Genomic DNA, 24,806 nt, shown 5'->3' with positions numbered 1-24,806 from the left:
GTGGAGTAACGTTAACCTACCAACTACTGTCTTTTCCCAGGACAAAATGTCGTTTAATGGTTATTGTGCTTGACGTCACGTTTAGGAAAAAAATATGCTACTATAGTAACGTTATCAGAAAACGGAATTTGACTCAAGTTTGAAGTTAGGAATTTGAAATAAATGTTTACTGGCTGTTAATGGAGACAGAGTTGTCGTCATAACATGAATAGTTTCCACGCGTGCTCCATTGACTTTATTAACAGTATATGGTTGTGTCACGTAAATCATCTCGTTTTCAATGGCAGCGCTCCATCTGTCGGAGGATGTACGACGAAAACGAGGATTTGTCCGATGTTGAAGAAATTGCAAACATCAGAGGTTTCAGTGTGGAGGAAAAGCTTGTTAGTGACAGTTACAGCTCCACATTTGTTCACTGCATGGAGGGTAAAGGTAAAGTAACACAAAGCCTATATTTTCTTTTGATTAACCACTTTTCTGTTTGGTATTGATATACATTTTGAAATAAGATTGATTGGTAAGATGCATGTCTTTACCACGATAAATATATTTTCCTATAAATGCCTTTGTCCACAACACACTCGCTGTCTTGCAGACTTCTCTTATGAATATGTGCAAAGGGAGGCTCTCAGGACACCACTCATTTTCAAAGAGAAAGATGGACTAGGGATCAGGTGAGAAGACATTGGTTTGAGTTCACCAGTTTACAGATGGTTAAAAATAATCTTTGACATTGATTGAACCCACTTTATATTTGTTGTATATAATGGTTTTTAACCAACACATGTAATTTATAATTTCTATATACATTATTTCTATATTAGTTACTGAGTGACATCAATCTCTCTCTTTCTTAGAATGCCTGATCCAGAATTTACAATCAGTGAAATTAAAGGTTTAGTTGGTAAGTAGGATGCCACGTACACACACACACACACACACACACACACACACACACGCACACACACACACACACACACACACGCACACACGCACATTTTAAAATGTATGCCTACATGTTTACTTATGTAGCAATTAATGTTGTTAAAAAATAATCATCTAAAAGGGGGAGTACTGCTGAAAAGAAATAGGCAGGTCAGTGAGTTTTAGCTTTTCAGAAAAACCGCGGTGATCTGAAGGTTCCTTAAAGTGTATATTCTCACATCCATGTACATGTTACTTCCAAAGTACTGTATGTGGAAGAAAAAGGTCACAAAGAAACATGTTCAATCTACCACAGCTGTGACATGATTATGTCGTGTTGTTGGGTTAGTGAGCTCAAAAACTTGTGATATCAGCTGAAATTCCAAGTTGTGGATAGGGGAATAGGGGGAATTTAAAAAAAAAAGCTGTTTTATAATCATAGTCATAGTGTGTTCAAATTACATAAATAGGATTATGTAATTTATTATTATTTCAGTGGTATTGTTTTTTGTTCACTGTTATCTCTTTTTTGGGTATTATTTAATTAGTCAACACATGTATGTGTCTTTTTGTCTGCCTGTCATATAACATTGTTGTGTGATGGATGATTATACTATATTTGCATGTCTATCTCTACTTTGTCTTATACTTTATTCTAAATATGTTTCCATACATGATTGTGCATTCTTAGTTTTATCTATTATCACGCAAAGATAATTTGATCAGAAAATTGCAATTTCTTTACACATTAAAATATGACAAGTGAAGCCTGAAATTGAAATGGATTGAGGCATAGTTACTCCATCTAGTGGGGAAGATGGTGAATTACATGCATTAGAGCTACTTGTTCATGATGAAATCTGTGAAAGGCCAACAATAAACAATGTCTATTTATACATCTCACAAGTTTGCTAGAGCATGCTAGATTGTTCTTAGACAAACTTACAGACCTATGGTATTACATGTTAACAGTAAAAGTGCTCAAAGCTTTAAGTCAAGTTGTGTCCTGGTTGTGGCTTGCAGGCAGTCGTCGGTCTGTGGATGTCATGGACGTGAGCACACAGAAAGGCTCAGAAATGAGCATGGCTCAGTTTGTCCGTTATTATGAGACACCGGAGGAAGAGCGGGACAAACTCTTTAATGTCATCAGCTTAGAGTTCAGTCACACTAAGCTGGAGAACCTCATCAAGCGGCCCACTGTGGTAAATATAACAAGACACTCTCTGTATGATGTCATAAAAGTTTTATGCATGTCAAAAATGTGGTACTATCTTCAAAGAATGCATGACTAAAAACACTGAGATTGATTGTTAAAAGTGCCGTTTTGGTCACTCTCCCAGGTGGATCAAGTGGACTGGGTGGACAACATGTGGCCTCCTGATCTGAAACATAGCCAAACAGAAGCCACCAATGTAATCTCCGACATGAAGTACCCTAAAGTGCAAAGGTATGATTTTGCTGGATTATGATCCTGTTTTCACAAAGATTCTCCTGAGCTGTATGTTAGACTGTGGAAAAAAAGAGAAATGTATAGAACCAGATATAGAAAATACTTGGAGGAAATAGCTGCATCCTTAGCAGTAAATACCATTTCTCCTCTCATCTGAATGTCTCATATCACTCTATCACTGTAGTGCGCTGTAAGTGCTCTTGATTGTTGCTAGGCAGCAGAATTTTCCACAGTGGAGGATGGTTTTATAACAGCTGTAGTCTGACTGCACCGACACTTTTAAGCCAGTCAGCTGTCAGCATTTGTACATAGCTTAAACAAAATCTTTTATTTGTATTGTACATAGCTAAGAGTCAAAACCAATTGTGCTTTTCCTTTTATCCTCTTATTTCCTTCCATCACAAAGAGACCCCTCTGATCCTTCCGCTCATTTTCTGTTTATTGATTTTTAATTTAATTCCAATAAGAATCCTGTTTAGGTGAGTGCTGATGGTAGGGTTTAGGGTGTACTTAATGGAATGCAGACAGGATGCTGAAACCTGTATGTTATTAATGTCAGCTCTGAGTAAAAAAATGTAATGGGCATTTTCATTTACCGATTGATTAATCTTGATAAAAAACATTAAAATAATTGCTAATTCAAATAATTCTGGGTGTTACAGCCCCAAATTATTATCTGTCTTTGTTTCATAATTTCTTTTTCTAATGCAAGCAAAACTGCAAAACTATCTGACTTTAAAGTAATTTGTTGCCCTTGCTTTGGTCACAATTGCAAACCAAGTGGTGCCAGAACTATCTGGCTCTACAACGTTTCACAAAAGGGAAGAGGGGAGAGAGACTTCTCTGCATAGTCTGTCTGCCTCTCCTCCCTCTCCAGCACTTCCACTACCTCCGATAACAATAGTTATGTACTGACTGTCCACTGGCCCACTGTTTACTGCTTACACTATTTACTGGCTATAGTAGCCCATATGCACAACCCCTTCCTTTATCCTTTATCTTTGCACTATTGGACTTATTTGCACTACCACCGTGACACACATTCTCATGGATGACCTTTATGCACAATATAATTGCCATGTCACTGCTAGCATCTCATGCTTATACATCCCTTACATTCATGTGGATTTTTAAAATTAGCTTATTTAGTATCTTCTCTTTTATTGTCTATATTATTCATGGGACCTTGAATTTTCCCATGGCAATCAATAAAGTATCTATCTATCTATCTATCTATCTATCTATCTATCTATCTATCTATATATCATTACCACAACTCAATGATGTTTGCATTTGCTGGTTGATTTTTTAACGTTTGCTACATCCATTTGTTTTGTTTGTTTCACATCATCTCTCTGTGGGAGACATAATAGTATTAAATACTGCACAGATTTCTTTGGTAATGTTTTTTTTCTCCTTTTTTTCAGATAAACAGTGCTGTTTACATCTAACTTAATTACAGAATCATTTATATGTTAGAGTGCTAATCATTCCTCAATTAATTTCCAAAGGAGCAATGTCCCATTGTGAACAATTTTCTATGCTGTAGTGCTCTTGTGAGTGATTTCTAGCGGTGTTTTCTATTGGTAGCTGTTGTTTTCAGCAAAACACGACTGAGATTACCGCTGACTTCTAATTGGTTGAGCTGTGTTGTTCCTTTTTTTTTTAGGTCTTTTCATTGTTGTCAGACTGTTATGCTATACTTGTACATCATCACACTGTACATGAGTTTTACATTGTGATTGTTTTTTTTATTATTGATTTTGTTATCTCCTCTGCTATAGGTATTGTTTGATGAGTGTGAAGGGCTGCTACACAGATTTCCACATCGATTTTGGGGGAACTTCTGTTTGGTATCACGTATTCAAGGGACAGAAAGTAAGTTCATTGTAGTCTTATTTTAATAATTTATAGTGTTTATTGATCCCCAGTTGGTAAATAACAATTTAAAAATTGCATCCCTTTTTGTTAGAATCACTACACAAATGCCTGAAATACACACAGTAACATAGTATAGTTCTAGTAACATATCTGATATTTTTGTGCAACAAATATCCATTTATTTGTTTCTTTTCAGTAAATATGAAAGGGTACATATGTTTTCAGTTTCATACTCGTAGGTTGGGTTTACTTTAAGTTTAAAAAAATGTTATTTTTTCATACTGTCTGAATATACCTTGTTCATCATGCAAGAATCCCATCTTTTTAAACACCCGTCTCTTTAAGCCCCCCTTCCATAAAAGCCCGGTCTGCTCTGATTGGTCTGCATTTCCCTGGTCTTCCTCACCAGTCCCCTCCAAATGGGGTATGCCTGCCTGCACAAAGCGTAGCTCCTACGGCGCCATTTTAATGCTGCCTAGCACCCACATTACCTTGTGTCTCACATTATGGCCCCGTAGTAGACATTTTGGAATACGTGATTGTGATTGTGCCAGAACCACACAACTTACTGTCGCATAGTAGAGGAATTACCAAGCAGTAAAGGATAAGCTTGCAGGCAGTTTGGATTTACATTGGCTGGGCCTATGTTATCTCGTTACATATACTGTACCTATGTTCTCCGTCTCTGCAAAATTCGGAATGATTAAGATTTCTCTTGGCACAGCTACCAGGAGACTTAAAACTTTCAGACAGCTTGCTCATGTCACATCTACGCCTTCAAGCTCAGTTGGAGGCTGTGCAGTAACGCACATCCATCACCGGAAAAGTGCTTCTAATAGCCTTCACTGGTCTCCGTTGAAAACAACAGTGTCACATGTCCATTTCTTACACTGTCTATGATTCCCTCGGCATCTCTGCACCGTCATTGCAGCTGGGGAATGACTGTAATGGCACTGTTGCTGCTTTCCATTTCTAAATACAAGCTATGTGCATTTCTGCATGGATTGAGCGTTCAGACACTTTTACAGTACTTACATAGCACCTCGATCTGCTTTATAATAAAATAAGACTTTTCACTTTTTACAACATGGGACCTTTAAGTGGAGGAATTAAGAAAATATATGTTTGGTATAGATGGTGTTGCTAACAGTCTCAGGGTTGATAATTCACCTAACCTGGCAATGGCTATAACGTATATTCTTTAAAATAAAAAAGCTCTGCTTCTCCTCAGGTGTTTTGGCTTGTACCTCCAACCCCACATAACCTTGCCCTTTATGAGGACTGGGTCCTGTCAGGCAAGCAGAGTGATGTATTCCTGGGTGACCGAGCTGATGGATGCCAGAGAGTGGAGCTTAAGCAAGGATACACCTTCTTCATCCCATCTGGTGTGTTGGCATGGTTGTTTTAAAGTAGCCAGCAGGAAAAGATTAGCTGCCACTTCAATGAACAGTGATCCCAAGCTTTACCTGACTATTACACAGTACATTCATGTGAATTTGCATGAATCATCTATATGTTCCTTATCTCTTTACATATGTTTTGTGCTTGATTTTATTATTTAAGGGTGGATTCATGCTGTCTACACTCCAGAGGACACACTGGTGTTTGGAGGCAATATTTTGCACAGCTTCAACATTCCTATGCAGCTTACCATCCATGAGATAGAGAACAGGACTAAGGTAGGAGTCTTCATTGGATGGCTGAACTGTGGCCTGCACAGCATACAGTAAACTCTACCTGTGATAAATCAATCTCTTAAGAGAACCAAGGGAGTGTGAGTTCACCTGAAAGAGGCAGGAGATTGAAACTCAGCTGATTCCCCCTTCATCTCAGCTCTTTAAGAGAACTAAGGGAAAAGATTAAAATAAGAAAATATTGGGGAGTGACAAATGTTACTAAATATCAATGTGAATCTGGAAGATATGTGGGATCCCAAAAGCAGTACTTCTTTGTGTGTTGTAAGATGTTGGTGGCTTGAGAAGGGAGAGAGGCATGAAGGGACAATAAATGTTAATGATTATACATCAAATAAATAATATCTTATTATATTAGTGTAGAATACAATTTTAATGTGTTTAAAAATTCTAAATATATTTGTAAAATGGGAAACAAAATTACATTTCAATACCACCTTCATACTGAGCAAGCAATATTGCTTCATGTTTAGATCCTTGATTTGATTTTTTTTTTCTTAGAAAGAAATCTGTGTGGTGTACTTTGTGGTACATCAAAGTCCAAATCATAAAACTCTTTGGCCATATTTAAAAAAAGAAAGAAAGAAAACGTATGTGTTAGTACTTCTTTCAAGCAGCATTTCTGGCTCACTATACATGTTTGTTCGTGTAGGGCATTTAGCTTCTCCGTGGGATGTTTAAAATCTGTATTCTTTGAAATTATTATTTTAACATGGCATAAAACATGCCTGTTAAAACTTTTTAAGTTAACGTTTGTTCCTGAAGAAGTGTGCCTGTTTGTTTGTGTGCATGAAAGGACAGTGTCTGCTGTGATAGAGCACAACATATTACCACAAGTAATAATCCCTTTTTACACTGCTGTTGTTGTCAGTGATACAAGTTTTGTCTGCAGTCTCTGTCATGCTCATGCACGTGTAAAGACACAGACCGAACTTTGGTTAAGATTACATGAAATTTAAAAAAATCTGGTAAAGCCAACATTAGCTAGATACCTTGAGTGCATGTTACATAAAAGGTGTTTTTCAAGGTTGACACTGATGAGCTTTGTCTTTGTTTTTAGGTTCATTCCAAGTTTCGTTTCCCTTTCTACTATGAGATATGCTGGTATGTTCTGGAGAGATACCTGCACTGCCTCACCAAACGCTCTTACCTTTCTCAGGAGATCCGCAAAGAGCCTCTACAAATGGGTGAGCGAAATTGAGTAATGCAGCTACTCATTAAATTCATACTCCCAACATACACTAGAGGAAATAGAAATGCAACGTGGACAGATACAATCAGTCATTTGAGATAAGTATTTTTCTTTCATTTTGTTTCTTCAGACTATGACACAAAGGCAAACACAGAGAGCCTCTCCTCTGACTCAAGGAGCCAAGACATGAATGAGGACTCATGTGAGACTCAAGTCAGGGATGGCGTGGGTGAAAAACCAGAGAGAGCTGCCCAGGATGGCCCCTGCTCTCCTGACAACCGGAGGGGCCAGCATCTCAAAGCTGTTTTATGTGTTGACTCTGAGGATAGTTGTAATCCCGGCTCCACCTCTCTAGAGTTCCCCCAAACCCCCTCTGATTCCCCAGCCTCGGAGTCTCCAAATAGATGGACGCATTTGACTGAATTTGAATTGAGCGGACTTAGGACCCTTGTTGAGAAGCTGGAGTCGCTCCCTGAAAATAAAAAATGTGTTCCAGTAGGAATAGAGAACCCACAAGCCCTGCTGGAAGACATAAAGGTAAGAATCAAAAAGATGACACAGTAACAGTCATTTACGACACGATAGAGTTCTCTCTTACTTAATGTTAGCCCTTGTGGCTGTCTAGGTTGTCTTCAAAGAACATGCCGATGACGACCCCAAATTAGCAATCACTGGAGTTCCTATAGTGTACTGGCCCAAGAAAACTATAAAGGTAAGAATATGTCTGCCGCACAGTGAAACATTTTTATTGCTTTTGCACCAAATATTGTTCTTCATCTTTATTTGGGACTTTCAGATAAAACTGATACACACTTGATTTTGTGTTGATCACTTAACACAATAGGAAGAATCATTGCAATTATATAAAGTGAGCGCACGTGATGGGCAGAGGTTTGAGCCCATGCACCTGTCGCTTGACTTTGTGGTGCAGTAACATCTCTGAACTTTTCACCTAAAAGGTTTATTTTGTGAAATTTTCTTTGCACTGTCTACATCATCTTTACTTTTAATGGATTCATATTTAGACGATGACAGGAGTGCAGTTTATGTTTTATAGGAGTTACAATAACTGAGTGATAATACAGCCACAGCCTATTGGTGATGAATGTGGTTAGTGACAGCCCAAAACCAGTAACAGCATGAATCAATGCTTTAATGTCATACTGTTTAAAATGAACTGAAAATATGATTTTCTGTTTGATATATTTGACTTAGTCTTATTGTTAAAGAAGGGTCTGGTTTTCAATATCAACACTGAATTTTAATTAAATTAGGTAAATGACGGTATTATCAGTAGTACTGATTCACTGCTTACATGTTTGCAGATTCTCATTTCTTAGTACTACGTATGCATGTGCCTTTTGGACATCAAAATGGTGTACACAATACCTCCTTAGACCAAAGTAATATTCTAGGACTTAAATAGCTGTAAAACGTTCAAGTTTGAAGAATCTTAAATGTCCATATAACTTATCATTTGAGTCCGAAAGAGGGTCTAAATCACGGCTATTACATTAATTGGTTAAATGTAAAATAAAACAATAAGTACCTCTTCTGTTTTCCTTAATGGTATGAATGGTCAAAATGCTTATAAAGAAAATGATGCACAGATGTACTGTGTATTCATTTTTTGTTCAATGCTCTCTGACTTTTGCAATATAATATAAAAATGTGGAGCGTTAAATATACAATATAATAATATAGTATATGCAGAAGGTGCTCAGGTAAAATTAACAACAATGTAAATTTGAATTAGTAAATTAAATGCAACTCTATTCAGTTAACTGTTGATATTTTATATATTGTGCATACTTTTTAATTTTGTATTTATAATTCCTCATCCAAAGGATGCATGAAGTGTGTAACAGACGGAGAAGCCTCAACAGGAGGTGGATAGAATGTGTTGTATCTGAATGTATAGAGGTGATTTCTATTGGTTTCATGAACCCTCTGGATCACCCCCACCCGTTCGTCCAAAGGCCAGCTGCTGGTGGTGGGGCCTCTTTGTGTTTGCCTTTTGTAATGAGATGCCATCTGGCTCTATTGGCTGTGCAGAGCCTGCTCTCCTCTCCCTGTGATACACATCATGAATATGACAGCACCTTCTCTGCATTTCCTCTCCTCATTGGACAGAAGCAGACACCCCCCAGTATAATATTGTATAATATTCTGATGCACAGCATCCTCCCGTTGGCCCCGCGCTTCCCAACACCCCTCCTGTTTTTCGGTGAGAGGATCCATATTAATGAGGCAGGCTTGTCTGTGTTTCTTACATCTGCTTGTCGTATTGTGGAGCTTTAGAGTAGGAGGGAGGGCTGTAGGCCAGACGGCAGTAGCAGGAGTAGAAGGAGGAGGAGACTGCAGCCATGTCAGTTTGCTGTGAGCTGGACGGTGTGTGAAAACCAGCCATGGCCATGTCGCTGAGCGCTGATGATGAGGACTACGACTCAGAATCTGAGCAGGTTAGCACACCAAACCCCAGCAGGCAGGCGTAGTGAGGCCACCAGAGGAATGCTTGTGCCAGACGGAGCAGTTTGCAGTATCACAGGGCAGCGAGGAAATGGAGCTACCTGGAGAGAAATGCATTGATTTAGTCTACCCTCTGTGTTTGGTCTTTAATTTTTACCCTTTGTTTTTGATAGGTGTGTGTGTGTGTGTGTGTGTGTTTCTGTGTGTGTGTGCGTGTACGTGTACGTGTGTGTGTGTGTGTTTCTGTGTGTATGCTTGTGTGTTTTTGTCAGGTGAAACCAGCATTAGGAGAAGGTTGTGTTTATATAGCTCAGAGCCTCAGGGCTGCTATTGGTTGTTATAAAGCAGAGAAGCAGAGGAATAGAAATTCATATAGATGCATGAGATTAATCTTTCATGGTTTGATTGTAAAAGCACCAGATACGCATGTCAGAATATGTGTTAACCCCCCTAAAAGATTATCTGTTAATGAGAAAGCAGTTATTAGGAAAGGAATATTTGATGGACTTACTTACACAGCAAGAAATGTGTTTTGGTAATTTTAATATCTCTTCTACTTAACTCTGAACAACACCTCCTGACTGTACGTTAATTCTGTGGCTGCATTGAGAGTTAAATAAAACATTTAATTGCAGATGATGAGTCCATTTTTAAGTTCTGTTTGTTCCACCAATGTAAATGCACCCGTTGTTGGTGTGACAGCTTTTTGAACTTTAAAGAAATAGGCTTTGTGCTAATGTGCAATATATGTTAAAGTACCAGCAAGTCAAGTCAGACAGTCAAACAGTTTAGCATCTAGCACCAGTCTGAACAACTAGTTAGTTAATATGTACTTGTACAGTATATTCTATATCTCCGAAAACATGCTCTGCATACTCTGTAAAGAGTTTTAAACGTGTTTTATTGATTGACACTGTTGCTGGTGTTCAGTCAACATTCCTCAGCTTCTCAGTAACTATAAACTCCCCAGAGGTTTATAGAGTTGGTGTAACACTCGTTCCACTTTCCTTTTGTGATATGTTAAATCTGAGCTTAACTTTATCTACTGTGTACTATAGAAATCATATGTTTGTTGTGTTTGTTTGTTTTTAAAATACAGCTTTACAACATATGCAATCTCTAAAGATTAACAGGAAAGGGGTCCCTCCAAGAACTTGTGGACCCAATTTTTTTGCCAATTTAATTGTTGCCACATTATATTTCTAGAGGTAAAGAAAAGAGAAATCATAGATTTTGCTCACAATAATCTGAAAAAGCATCATAAAAATGGGGCAGCATTTATGTCTGTTTGGGACTTTTAGACACCACAGAGTTGTGTGGTTCTGATTTTGAATGTCTTCTGCTTTTGAAAGAAAAGTCCTGTTGTCTCTGCAATCTTTGCTCAGTATGCTTCAGTGTGTGTTCGAGGTGATGTTAAGTATATCCACATGAATTGATTTCCACTGTTCTCCACAGTAGCTTAAGAGGCTACAAGGCTGTGTCAATGAACATTAAAGTCTGCTACTCATAATGTTGCTCAGCTAAAGGAGCTTTAGATAGCCAATACATTACTAGTTGGTAACTTGTATTATCCTCATACTGAGGACTCATTTAAGTGCTCTTAGGAGGTGTGTATACTACATGTGCTCAGGTTAAACCAAAGACTAAAAACCCTTGCCCCTGATACAGAAAGTAGTTACTAAGAGCAGTTTATTTCTCTGGCGGTGTTTTTGTCAAACCCTCCTGTCATTTTATTTCTGAGCATCAGAGGGATATCTGCTTTAGTGATCACTCACTTAGCAGACAGAGGGGGTTTAGAGGGGATTTAGGGGACAATATGGACAGCTTTCTGAAGTATCTTTTCATTTGCCTCTGCCCCTGCAGTTTTTTAAACAGGTGTAATCAGACGGTACACACTACAGTGTCTAGCTGTCTGTTATTTAATGGGATCTGACATTAGCAGATTGATCATAACTCTGAACTGTTGTCTCATGTTTGTAGGGACTGGCAAATGACAGATATGTGTCTTTTTCTGAGATATTTGGTCTCATTCCAGTGTTCTTCTAGAGCAGACCTCCTGTCTGTAATCCCCATGAATACCCCCAAAACGGTCCAGTGCAGACTGCTCAAGCCCTCCCCCCAATATCTCTCTCTAATCCTGTCTGGTAACCACATATCTGACTGCCTGTGTCAGTCTATTTCATGGCTATTGTTAGAAAAAAATATTGTAATATGCCTAAGATTGAGCCTGCTTTCTTTTTCTGTTAGAGTCTCATTACAGTTCTTATTGGTTACACGTCTGTGTGTCATAGACTGTTCTGTTAGGGAATGGGACGTGGCTGTTGCTATGCTGACGCTAGGAGAATCTGCACTGCCGATGTAACTAAAGAAATCAGATCTTCATTTCCAAGAGCTGCAGTTTTTTGCACTCCTTCTTGTTTATTTCATCTCACACATTGCCACATATTTTCTCACGCGGCACGGTTGGCTGTCTTTTGACTTGTGGTTTTCATGTTAAGAATACATTGTTGTAGTTGGTGCTGTGAGCCTGAGAAGGAGCAGAATATATCACAATAGAACAACAATGATGGAGATCAAAGGCTCTCATTTCCATTACCCAGTTCTATTAAATAGAGCACATTTAATGTGTACTGTTATAAATCAGTATGTGTGCCCCCTAACACAGAATAATGGCTCCTAGTGATCCATGTGTGAAATGTAGCCATAAGTGCAGTTTCTCTTTGAAGTCAAAACATGCAAGCAAGTGAAGTGCTAAATTTGGAAGTACCTCCAGGGACATTCTTGATATTTGTTCAATGTTTGTTTTCTCCTGGATTCTGTGCTTTAACAGCCATGAACAAATATGGATTCATATAATGCATGATCAGATTTGTGTTTGTGGGTATACAGTATATACTATGTAGTGTATCTGGATGCATCTCTATGTGGATATTGACCAAAAGTTACAAAGAGCAAATAAAGTATGAGGTAGTACCTCCTACATCCACCATAACACTGATCCTGTTGAATTTAATAGTATAGAATGTTTGGATTTTTTCATATTACACCACATGATTATGGGTCCTTATTATTGAGCCATAGCACCATTTAATAAATTAAATTAAATGTAATTTAGAACATTAGATCGAGGTGTTCTTCATAGCTTAATGCCTCCCTCTTTTCTTAAATCTGAAATATTGGTAAAAAGTCATAAAGTTAAGTTTGTTGAAAATGATTCTAAAGCATCTGCAGGCTTAAAAGTCTTCTTTGTCTTCTTTCTTGCTTTTACACAGTAAATACTACAAATGTGCTTCAAAGTATTAATGTGAATGCACTTCCATTTGTCGTATTCAACTACTTAACTATATTTAAGTAGCATACTTTCTATGTAGCATCATGATATTGCTAAATATTTATTCTTTATTAACAAACTAATTCATCATTAGATCGAGGTGTTCTTCATAGCTTAATGCCTCCCTCTTTTCTTAAATCTGAAATATTGGTAAAAAGTCTCTGAATGTTCAAATTGATAAACTAAATATAAAGTTAAGTTTGTTGAAAATGATTCTAAAGCATCTGCAGGCTTAAAAGTCTTCTTTGTCTTCTTTCTTGCTTTTACACAGTAAATACTACAAATGTGCTTCAAAGTATTAATGTGAATGCACTTCCATTTGTCGTATTCAACTACTAAACTATATTTAAGTAGCATACTTTCTATGTAGCATCATGATATTGCTAAATATTTATTCTTTATTAACAAACTAATTCATCTGGCCTTTTAAATGCCTGTTTGTGAAATATCTGTTGCCTAATCATTTTAGGTACTTGACCCTGTATCCTCTTTATCCTTTTAGCCCCGGCCTCCCAACCGGCCGAAACCTAAGATGGCAGCTTCTCCTGCATCAGCAGTCAAGCTGTCAGCTAGTCGGGGAACATCTGGTGCCAGGAGGAGAAGGACGCGCTGTCGGAAGTGTGAGGCATGCCTGCGGACGGAGTGTGGAGAGTGCCACTTTTGTAAAGACATGAAGAAGTTTGGTGGGCCAGGCCGGATGAAACAGTCCTGCATCATGAGGCAGTGCATTGCAGTAAGTTATTTGTTTATCATTTTCTCAGGGAATTTTCATTTTGATATACACATGATGTTAAATAAATAGTTTGACATTTTAGGAAATGTGCTTGTTTTGTGTGTACAGAGTTTGATTAGAAGATCAAAACTATTTTCATGTCTGTATGCTAAAGCTACAGCCAGCATGTGATTAGCATTGCGATGGAAAACAAAGGGAAACAGCTAGCCTGGTGCTCTGAAAAGCTAAAACCTACGAGCACTGGAAAAGCTCACTGATTAATATGTCATATCTTGTTTATTTAATCTAAAATCACAAGGAGGTTGACACGCAACCACAAACAAATGGATCCAGCACCTAACCACAACTTGTTGTTTCTACATTTAGTTTTTTTGTAGGGTTTGTACAACTTTGATATGACACATTGGTTGGTGTGCTTCAGAGATGCTCGTCGGTGAATTTATTTTACCTTTTGACAGGGCCAGGGTAGCCGTTTCCCCCTGCTTCTATTGTTATGCTAAGCTAAAATTACTGCTTGCTGGCTATAGCTTCATATTTAGCATTTAGACATAAGAGTGGTATTTATCTTCTTAACTTATTTCTCAGTCTCGAACTAATCATTTTCCTTAGCTTTCCTTTCATTTAATTTTGAATACTTGATTTTGGGTGAGTCCATGTAGTGAGGGTGTTCAACATGGTCTCTAGGGCAGTACAGGGTGATTACTAGGGTGTTCCAGGTGGTTGCTATGGTAGTGACACAAGTATTACTAATAATGTGTGTAATGGCGGCAGCAGCAGCAGAAGTAACATTTGTTGTAGCAATAGTCACAGAAGGCCAAAGAGAGAGAGGGTGGATCCCAAGTCTCTCCTTGCTTGAACTGGAAATGGTTCTGGTCTCCCTTCTTTAAGGCTGTCTCAATGCTTTTATTCCTGCCCCGAGGATGGAGAATTTAAGGAGGGATCTCTGAGGAACTATGACTGAGGATACCAAAGAGCAGCCTCCCTGGAAGCAGTGCCGCTGAAAGCCGTTGCTAACTCCGCCCATACTGATGACAAATTCATGTGACGCTTCGAAGAAAAGGACATCTCATCCAGCTAAAAACACATTTCCTCGTTTCCTCTCTCCTAGCATGATTTCCTTGCATCTCTCTCATGCTTCCTCGATGGGACGAGAGGGGTTTAAGATGGAAGGAGGGAAAGCAAGACAAGGAAACGTGTATGCAATTTAAGGACCTCGGACACACCCATAGACAAGATTTCAATGTTTCAGCACCATGGACAGAGATATGTTAGAAGGACAGGGTTTGATTGTTTCTGTAACATACTGTACACAACCACTGAGAAAGCATAATTTTGAATGATTTGCCCACGATAGACAAGAGCGTGAGAGAGACTTATTTTACTCTCCCAATATCTTACACTTGCGGTCTAAGCTTTTTAGTAACTGTGTCCCACTTTTAAGATATGCCAATATGCTTAACCCACTCTTGATGTTAACTTACCCCCTGATACTGCTTTGGAGCAGTAGTCAGAGCTAAGTGTGTGCCTCAGTTCATCACGGTCTGGTGTGCGACATTAGCCCATTTATTGGTTGGAATCAAACTAGCTTAATTTGCTATATCAGCAAACAAGTTGCAAGTTGTTAAGTTCAGGACATTTAATTCACTGAATATAATCAAACTGTGTAATCCACAGTCTGCTGCATTGTCCCTGAAACTTAAATGATTGGAAATATTATGAATGAAAGAATTGGGAGGAAGTGTGGGTTTAACTAGGTTGTCAATCACAATTGTGGCCGAGAGGAATTGTTCCCAAAGAGAATAATAATTTGATACAGCAGCCTTATCTTTAAGCCTCTGTTTTTGTCTCCAGCCTGTCCTGCCCCACACAGCAGTGTGTCTCGTCTGTGGAGAGGCAGGGAAAGAGGACACAGTGGAGGATGAAGAGGAGAAGTTTAACCTTATGCTCATGGAGTGCTCCATCTGCAATGAGATTGTTCATCCTAACTGTCTTAAGGTAAATTAGTCAACATCAGCATATATTGAATGTTGTCAGACAGATAGACAGAACAGGTGGAGGTAGCTATGGTGCTGATATAGATGTTAATGCTGAGGTAAATTATGCAGTCAACTGCACAGCCAAATGTCTTGAGAAAAAGTTTAGTTGCAGGGAGTTTACAATTTATTGATGGTCAACACAAACTACAACATCCGTCCACTACTCGTTTGGGTTACAGTAATCAGATTTTGCACTTATTAATGTGCTCCTTTTGTTCAGGTAAAAGATTCAAATGGAGTAGTGAATGATGAATTGCCAAACTGCTGGGAGTGCCCAAAGTGCAACCATGCAGGGAAAACAGGGAAAGTAAGTATCTGTATAGATCTGCTTCTGTATTTATCTATATCTTGAAATTATTAAACAGTTGACTCTGTCTCAGAAACGCAGAACCAGAGAAATAAAGTTGTGCTCTTTGTTTTTCTAACCTTTTGGCCTCAAAGCAAAAAAGGGGGCCAGGATTCAAGTATGCATCAAACCTCCCTGGCTCTCTACTGAAAGAACCAAGGTTTAACCGGGATTCAAAAGAGGAGCCTGACCCACCGATGTTGGCTACAGCAGCTGTTACTGCTTTGACTACCACATCTGCTGTGAAGAGAAAGTCAGAGCGGGAGGAAATCCCTAAGAGGAAAGAAGAAGAGCCGCCAAAGAAACGTCCCCCCTTGCTGTCTTTAGATGGTACGCCCCGACCGAGGCTCGAGGACAACCCTCTAAGGAAAAAGAGAAAACTTTTTGACACCAATGATGAACCTGTCATTGTGAAAAAGAAGGTAAGAATCTTATCTGTTGTAATCTTATCAGTTACACTGAATGGAGTCAAGAATTGGATTAATCTTATATATTTTGAGTTGTAACATATCATCAGTGTTCAAATGTACATTGTCGTGTTCTGAATCGCATACTAATGTACTGCGTACTACATACTTAATGAAAATAGTTTATTACAAATGTAAATCAACATTACCTCTTTCACTCAATTTCATATTTTCCAGTATTATTTTAAGGAATATTGAAATTATTAAATACTTAAGTTTAAAACGTTTTCTAAAGTACAATAGTACACTGCTTTCTGTTTTGTAACTTGTCTGTTTTGTAACTCGCCATCATTTTTAATTATTTCATCCAGCGGTTATTTATTTAAACTGTCTGCCTCGCAGTCTGCCATGGGACAGTCTGAAGAGCTGCAATGCATTTTGGGCAGTTGAGTATGTCCAGTAAGCTCATGTCTCATACTCAGAAACTCTTGCTAATGTAGTAAACATCCAGGCATTTCTTGCGTACACAAAGTCCAAATAATATCTTCCATCTTCTCCTTAAATTAGAATTGGTTAGACACAATAACAAACGATCAATCAAAAGGTTAAAAAAAGGGTAAAACAAGCACTTTTAGTGGATGATCACTGACGTTGTGCACTTGCCCCTTCCTGCCGGCTACAGCGCTCTCACTCAATAGTCCCCATTTGTCACAAAAACAGGGACTTTTTGAGTGTCTTTAATTCCATGGCAACTAGATCCACTCCATTTGCAGAAGATGTTTTGCAAGGCTCTATTACACTCTGTCATGCTGTGGGTAATTTGCAAAAGAAGAACAATATTGTCACAAAGCGCAGTTAGTTTTAAATATTACAAAGGGGAATATATAGAAGACCTGAGAACAGAAGAATTAAACTAGACCCTGAATGAATTTGCTTGATATGCAGAAAGGTCCATGGAAGAGAGTATTTTTATAGGTGTATTCTTAATTAAAATGTAAATGTATTACAACATGTCCGCATTACATTAATCAATTTGGAGCATCATTTTCTTGAAAAGAAAACCTACAGTAAATTTGAAAATGCAAAAACTTAAAAGAATATCCTCACACTGATGAACTGACAACTGCTTTAAAGAAATAATTAATGTCCTCTATTCTTTCTTAGAAGAAGCTTTCTAAACTGGATGATCCTTTGACTCCGAAGCTGTTGCGTCAAATCAAGACAGAGAATGCTCATGGTGATGAAGAAGATAGCCAGGAGGATCACGAAGATGATGGATTGTCCTCGGACAGGATTCATTTAAAGGGGAAACATGAGTATGATGACGAGGACCAAGAGGAATCTGAGGAAGGAGAGGAAGAGGAGACATTGAAAAAAGAGAGAGACAGCAGTGCAGAGGACAAAGCCAAGGTCCTGTTAAGTCCACTGCAAAGAACATCCGCAGCCAGAGAGAGTGAACAATTGTCAAACTCTCCCAGAGCTGGACCAAGCAGTGAATCAGGAGAAGCTCAGGAGAGGAGCTCAGCTCAGCTAAAGGCTCGCCATCAGCGTCGACGTCTCCCCAATAAAGAGCTGTGCAAAGAGTTTAACCAGGAGATTCCCAAGACAGAAGACTGGCTGTCCCACCAAAACCACGGCTCAGTGAAGACGGAGGAAGGTGCAGCCAATCACAATCGTCGACCACTGAAGAATGAAGATTCTATGGCCAATCAGAACCGTAAACCACTAAAAACCGAGGACTCAACCACTAACCAGAGCCGCAGGGCCCTTAAAACAGAGGAAGGTTTGGCCAATCAAAACAGACGGCCACTGAAAGCTGAGGACAGCCTGGCCAATCAAAACCATATGCCTGTAAAAAGTGAGCCTGAGAACAAAGTAGACGACCACAAACCCAAATGGCCTCTCAATAACGGCAGCAGCGACCTGGGCGACTGGCTGCGACACAGGGGGCGGGAGGTAAGCGAGACGCCACGTGGTTACTCGCCACTCAGCTGGAACAGAAGCACGCAGATCACATCAATATGCCCCCGCCCACTCCCCTGCCGGTCACCGCCAAAATGTATCCAGATGGAGCGCCATGTAATCCGGCCCCCTCCCATCAGCCCCCCGCCTGACAGACTCTCGCTGAACGACGGTGAAGCCCATGTGATGCGAAGAGAGATGTGGATGACAGTATTCAGTCACTTGGCTCACAGAGATCTTTGTGTCTGTATGCGTGTCTGCAGGACCTGGAACAGATGGTAAGTATAAGATGCACTGTGCAGTTGAAAACATGTCTTCCACGTTTCTTTATAAAGTGGCGGTCTGTAAAATACCTGTGTGTCTCACCAGGTGCTGCGACAAGAGGCTTTGGAAGCAGATCAATCTGAACCGCTGCAAGTCCATCACACCTCTCATGCTTAGTGGTATCATCCGGAGACAGCCGGTTGCTCTGGACCTCAGCTGGACCAACATATCCAAGAAACAACTCAGCTGGCTCATCAACAGACTGCCAGGTAAATACATTGAACCAGTAAAAACACTGCAGTGTGTTTTGAGGTTTAATGAAAAGGCAATAAATGAGATAAGCTCTTGATCTGCCAACCACTTTTTTGTACCCTCAGCTATGGTCGTGACCAAAAGAACTAGATCCCGGGTACAAGCGGCGGAAATTCTCAGGAGGGTAGCTGGCTTTTATTTTAGAGATAGTGTGAAAAGCTGAGTCATCTGTGAGGAACTTGGAGTAGAGCCACGACTCCTTTGCGTCGAAAGGAGCCAGCTGAGGGGGTTTGGGTATCTGGTGAAGATGCCCCCTGGGCGCCTCCCTAGGGAGGTGTTCCAGGCACGTCCAGGTGGGAGGAGGCCTGGGAAAGACCCAGGACTAGGTGGGGGGATTATATCTCCAACCTGGCCTGGGAACGCCTCTGGATTCCCCAGTCAGCAGTGGTTAATGTGGCTCGGGAAAGGGAAGTTTGGGGTCCCCTGCTGGAGCTGCTGCTGCCCCTTAAACCCAATCCCAAATAAGCGGTTGAAGATGAGAGAGTGAATAAATATGAGGTATATTTTTGGAGGAAGATGAAAGTGCTCATGTTGTGTGTTTGGTGTGTGTTAAATATCCCACAAAGGAGATGGGTGACAACAGCCAGTGGTGCATCTGATGGCATTTTGCCAGTAGTTAATCTCACTACATAATTATATAAATTTGGTTGAACAGGATGAACTGTTATGCCAAATAAAGTGGAATCAACTAAGGGTTTTATTAAAGGAAAATTCCATAAAAGAATTCTAAAATGTTTTACTTGGCCTGTTAATTGTTGAGATATGGGGATACAGTCACCCACCTTGACAAAAACAAATATTAGTAAACTGAGATCTGTAATTTCAACTGCTGAACTTGAGATGCTTATACATGCATTTATCTCATCTCGCATTGACTACTGCAACGCATTATTGTCCTCACTTAGTATGTCTGCTTTTCACCATCTTAAGTCAGTCTAGAATGCTGCCGCTAGACGTCTCACATTACCCCTGTTCTAATATCCCTTGACTTGCTCCGTGTTTGCATACAGGATTCAGTTAACAATTCTCACTCTTACATACAGAGTGTTGCACAGTTAGGCACCCACAGTTTTTTCTGTATTTGTGTTATAGCACCTTTAAAGTTATCTTAACTTTGAATAAATAGTTGTTGTAGTCAACATAGTTGCCTCAATAAAGACTGCAACGCCTTTATACCATGGGCGGTAAAATCTGTGTTTCAGGTAGTGATAAAAATGTGTTTATGTAGCATGGGCAGTTTTAATAAGTTAGAATTCCCATAATGCTCCTCCATATGGATAATTGTATCCCCAGAGGCTTCTGAATTTAGATGGTTTTCTTTGTTACTTCTAAATGTCTTTACTGCTTCACTCAGCTAATTATATAAGAATACTCCTCACTGAGTCGGTGTTGGTTTATTTTGTGACCTCAGATTAACTAAAACTCTGGAGACAGAAAAATTGAAAATAGGGCACATTTCCTCAACAGATTAAATATGAGACTGCGGTATATTTAGCTTGCCATGAAGCTGCTTGTGGCCACATGAAACAAATTAGATAACATTCACAGAAGATCAGTGTGTTGTAACTCAATGTATAAAGCGTGTAACATGAGGTTCTGGATGTCCTTGCTGTCCCTGCAGGTCTGCGTGTCCTGCTGTTGTCAGGATGCTCCTGGGTGGCAGTCTCTGCTCTTTGCACCTCCAGCTGTCCTCTTCTGCGAACTCTTGATGTTCAGTGGGTTGAGGGACTGAAAGATGCCCAGATGAGGGATCTGCTGTCGCCTCCCACAGATAACAGGCCAGGTACAAAACTACCATTTACACACTGTCTAAACAGTCTGAGGCTTTAGCGTTTGAACGAGAAATGAATGGAGTGGATATGGTACGCATAACTTTACATATTTGAAATGGATCACAAATATTGTTTCATAAAAAAAAAAAAAAAAGGACAAATAATTTTGCAACTGTGCAGTGTAGCTGTAGTGCAATAAATACTCAAACAAGAGTAATATAGTGCATTTATTTGGGACTGTTGTCAGCCGTGGATTAATATGGGGCTGCACGATTGGAGGAAAATATGCAATATAAAAGTGTACTCAGTTCTGTATTTCTGCTGCTTTCAGTACTCGGCTAAAATAAAACAAATAACTTATTGAATTTCAAACGAATGAAAGGAAATTATTTCCAAGATTATTTTATTAAACAAAAGGAACATAGAATTGAATAAAAAAGGCATCACTAAGAAAAGAATGAGTTACTTTTTGAAGTGCAGTTTTCTACTGATATTTTCTTTCAAGTAACACAAGTGTCTGACGCGATTGTTTCAGCCTTTTGCTTTGTATTTATTGCGCTAGTTGAAATCGTGATGGCGAAGTATATATACTTATATAATATATATATATATAATTAATATATTGTGTAGTCCTAGATTTATTGGTCCTCTAGTGAGGTCAATAGCACAAACAAAGAAGCTGTATCAGGCTTTGGATACACAGATCATACTTGTTAGGCTAATTCATATGGTCAGAAATATTTATTATCTATCTCCTCCCCTCTTAAAAAAAACAATCAAACTTTGTAGGTCAGTTGGATAACAGAAGTAAACTGCGGAATGTGGAGGACCTGCGCCTGGCAGGCTTGGACATCACGGACACGTCTCTGCGCCTCATCATACGCTACATGCCCTCGCTGTCCAAGCTGGACCTCAGCTACTGCAACCACGTCACTGACCAGTCTGTCAACATCCTGACTGCTGCAGGGACGACCACCAGAGACTCGCTCACTGACATCAACCTGTCAGGTAGGAGCCTGTCTTTGTTGGCTGTAAGTCTGCCTGCATTAGACTTGCTCCCCCTTATAGCTAAATTCTGAACCTTAGTAGATGTTTTGAATTGTCAGGTCTATCCACAGTGGATTTAGCATTCCTATGAATATATACATCAATTCCATAGATGTAAATAAAGTATTTGTCTTTAGCTAAAGGAAACAACACAATACACTACTGTTGAGCATTCTCCAAAGTACATGCTTAGTTTTTAAAGTGATTTCCTACCTTCCAGACAGTGACTGGTTTTTCAGCCATCACAGGTCCAAAATCAACCTGAAGAGACCTGAACTTGGGACAGATGTGCAACGCAGCACAGTAAACATTGAGTCACCTTTTTGTCATGTCATTTTCAAATGGTAAAATAGTTTCCAACAGAAATTTATTTTAAAGCTCCTACTGAAACCAAAGTTTGTCTGAAAGGTACGGTAAGACATCAATCTAAACACCTACATTTTTATTTGGGTTTAAGTGGTCCAGTTATGTTTTGGCAAACCTCAATATTTCAAACAATCCCAACCAAACTGACCTTTGTGATGGTTTTAATTTTCAATTTTTCTTACGTTTGTGGTGCTACTTCTTGTTCATAGGCATGAAATTATATATAAATTGTGAAATCAATGTTTATAGAATTTCATGTCATTTATTGCATGGTGCACAGATGCTAAAAAGAATCAGATCTCGTACTTGTTGTCGCTCTGGAATACCATTAAATGTGACTCAAAAGGCCTATTATAGAAACAGTCTCTCCTTCAGTTTTTTATTTATCCTAAAACCCTGCTCACCATAATGAGGCCTTTGGCTTTCATGTCCCGGAGTATCCTAAAGGGTTGTTTAATCCACGCGTGTCATAGCTCATGTCAGTACAGGTGACCCGTTGCGCATCATTTGTTCTTTATTCTCCTGACCCCATTTCTCCCTGCAGTCTGTAACAGGGTCACAGACCAGTCGCTGACCTATTTCAAGCGCTGTGGAAGCATATGTCATATCGACCTGCGATACTGCAAACAGGTGACCAAGGAAGGATGTGACCAGTTCATTGCAGAAATGTCCGTCAGCGTGCAGTTTGAACTGATAGAAGAGAAACTGCTGCAAAAGATCAGTTAGGAACATGGAAGACTGTGGGACATTTACAGGTGGTAAAACTACTTTCCACATGGAGGCAGCAGATTACCACGTCGCTGTGTTTCATTAAAATCCGCGGACTACTACACAGACACCAGGACAGATGTGTCTGTCTCTGTAAAACTGATGAAAACAGTAGCTGTGCTGCTAAGCCAGAATGTACAAATGAAAGTCCTGTCTGTGAAGGCAATATTGCAAAAATGTTCTGTTGTTGTTTGCACCTGTTTAAAGGTTATTTATTTCTTTCTATTAATTGTTTATGTATTGTATCATGACTATCTTTTAGTGTTTATAGATGGTTTTTGTTCCAATGCAAAGTTTATTGCATTTAAGTAATATTTTTGTATCAGAAAGTGTTTCATACATTTATGTGCAGTATTGATTGCACCAGTGTACAGTATCATTACCATTGGAATTGATAATCAATCGGCATTACTGTTAAGCTCTTTATTGTTGAGAGGCAAAGGTCTAATGATTTTGTTGCCAAACCGTAGGATGGTAGCTTGTGTTTGTGTGGGTGTTTTTATATTTTAGTAGATGTGTCAGTGCCCTATTGTGATCGGACAAAGGTACTGGGCATTGTTTGTTTCCCGTATATTGATACTATTTGCACTGATACAGTAAAATAGAATACATGAATGTATTCACACATACACTATACAGTGTACAGTGTATAAAGCATATTTTTTTCAACACTAAAAGGTTCTGCTAATTCTAGAGAACAGCTTCTAGAAAACTGGGTTATGTTAAGACATAGCTGCATACAGACGTCTCTGCCAGTCAGCACCATTCTTTAGTATTATTGGTTCTTTATGAAATGAAGCGTTTTCGCTCTGCATGCAGCAAAGATATGTTTACACCACAGTCAATAGATTAAGTAACTGTGAAACAATATTACCATCCATTCACTCCTCTCATGATCTATATGATTTAAAAAAAAAAGTCCAGGAATAATATATAATAATATTACATTTGGCATGAGCAGCATAGTATTCTCTTTTCAAAGTAAGAGATAAATATATCTTTAATTTAAAACGATATAAAGCGAGTATCTGTAAACCCATGTCAATCCCCAGACATCAGTTTCTGACCACAGAATTGCAGTAGTATAAGACCAAATAGTGTTTTTAATAGAGTATGGATCATACACCAAGGCCATGTAGGTATATGTTGTTTATTTGAACATGCTGCGAGCTGCTGCTTTCCTGGACGATTTGTGCAAATGTAAAAGTTAAAAATCGATTTTGTTTGTTATTTTTTTCTTGGAGATTCCACGGAAATAGACATTAACACTGGTTGTTTTCTTAAAAATCATTTAGTTAAAGTTTAGTTTTTTTAAATGAATTGTCTGAAGATAAAGTACTTTGCAACCTATTCCATCAGTCAGTAGCATTTGAATACTCTATTCACATTTGTTCATATTTCAAATTACAAAAAATGGTAATTTTGCTATTGGTCTTGTCTAAAAAATGTCAGACTCAACAGTTTAATAATTTGATAAATTTGCATTTTTCTTGAAAAGGGAACTTTTTTAAAGAAAGTCTGTGCCACTTTTGAATCGCACTTAATACAGTTTAGTGGATGGGTTTACATTTTATTTGTATTTTTTTTAATTGAAAACACCATGTCTCCATTAAATATTTTAGTACATAACTGTAAATGTACATAATGTACATGTAAAGCCTCTAGGAAAAGTTAAATCAACCTTTGAGATATTAAATTCATTTAAAATACTGGGCTGTGTGTGCATTTGGTTTATTGGACTTATTTCAGCATTCTGACTAAATAAGACTTGATTATGGGTCAATGACGTGACGCCTACGTTTTCTGTCCAATTGCAGTTTCTTGAGCTTAACAGTTCAAAATTTCATAATAA

General features: G+C 38.8%; 2 protein-coding genes across 5 annotated transcripts in view; one reads left to right on the top strand and one right to left on the bottom strand.

Moving 5' to 3' along the window:
• orai1b (ORAI calcium release-activated calcium modulator 1b) overlaps nt 1-178 on the bottom strand; it is a 3,727-nt gene extending 3,549 nt beyond the window's left edge. The window contains exon 1 of the mRNA XM_034895950.1: nt 21-178. The gene's annotated coding sequence lies outside the window, so the exon portion shown is untranslated. The remainder of the gene's footprint in view (nt 1-20) is intronic.
• LOC117959062 (lysine-specific demethylase 2B) overlaps nt 1-24,666 on the top strand; it is a 25,314-nt gene extending 648 nt beyond the window's left edge. The window contains exons 2-21 of one of the 4 annotated variants that reach the window (XM_034895920.1): nt 288-432; nt 596-674; nt 858-904; nt 1,948-2,126; nt 2,265-2,371; nt 4,159-4,252; nt 5,487-5,640; nt 5,819-5,934; nt 7,010-7,136; nt 7,272-7,678; nt 7,767-7,853; nt 13,444-13,674; nt 15,526-15,669; nt 15,931-16,017; nt 16,143-16,478; nt 17,631-18,703; nt 18,795-18,958; nt 20,623-20,784; nt 21,563-21,781; nt 22,731-24,666. In XM_034895920.1, the coding sequence (XP_034751811.1) occupies nt 288-432; nt 596-674; nt 858-904; nt 1,948-2,126; nt 2,265-2,371; nt 4,159-4,252; nt 5,487-5,640; nt 5,819-5,934; nt 7,010-7,136; nt 7,272-7,678; nt 7,767-7,853; nt 13,444-13,674; nt 15,526-15,669; nt 15,931-16,017; nt 16,143-16,478; nt 17,631-18,703; nt 18,795-18,958; nt 20,623-20,784; nt 21,563-21,781; nt 22,731-22,912 (4,140 nt within the window). In that variant the 3' untranslated portion in view covers nt 22,913-24,666. Of the gene's footprint in view, nt 1-287; nt 433-595; nt 675-857; nt 905-1,947; nt 2,127-2,264; nt 2,372-4,158; nt 4,253-5,486; nt 5,641-5,818; nt 5,935-7,009; nt 7,137-7,271; nt 7,679-7,766; nt 7,854-13,443; nt 13,675-15,525; nt 15,670-15,930; nt 16,018-16,142; nt 16,479-17,627; nt 18,704-18,794; nt 18,959-20,622; nt 20,785-21,562; nt 21,805-22,730 lie in introns of all 4 variants that reach the window. The other 3 variants (XM_034895921.1, XM_034895922.1, XM_034895919.1) reach the window with 3 other exon arrangements.
• The last annotated feature ends 140 nt before the right edge of the window (nt 24,667-24,806 follow it).

The sequence above is a fragment of the Etheostoma cragini genome, chromosome 16, assembly GCF_013103735.1.
Source record: "Etheostoma cragini isolate CJK2018 chromosome 16, CSU_Ecrag_1.0, whole genome shotgun sequence".
Lineage (NCBI taxonomy): Eukaryota > Metazoa > Chordata > Actinopteri > Perciformes > Percidae > Etheostoma > Etheostoma cragini.
The sequence above is the reverse complement of the archived record's forward strand: the minus strand, read 5'-3'. Positions and strand labels throughout refer to the sequence as shown.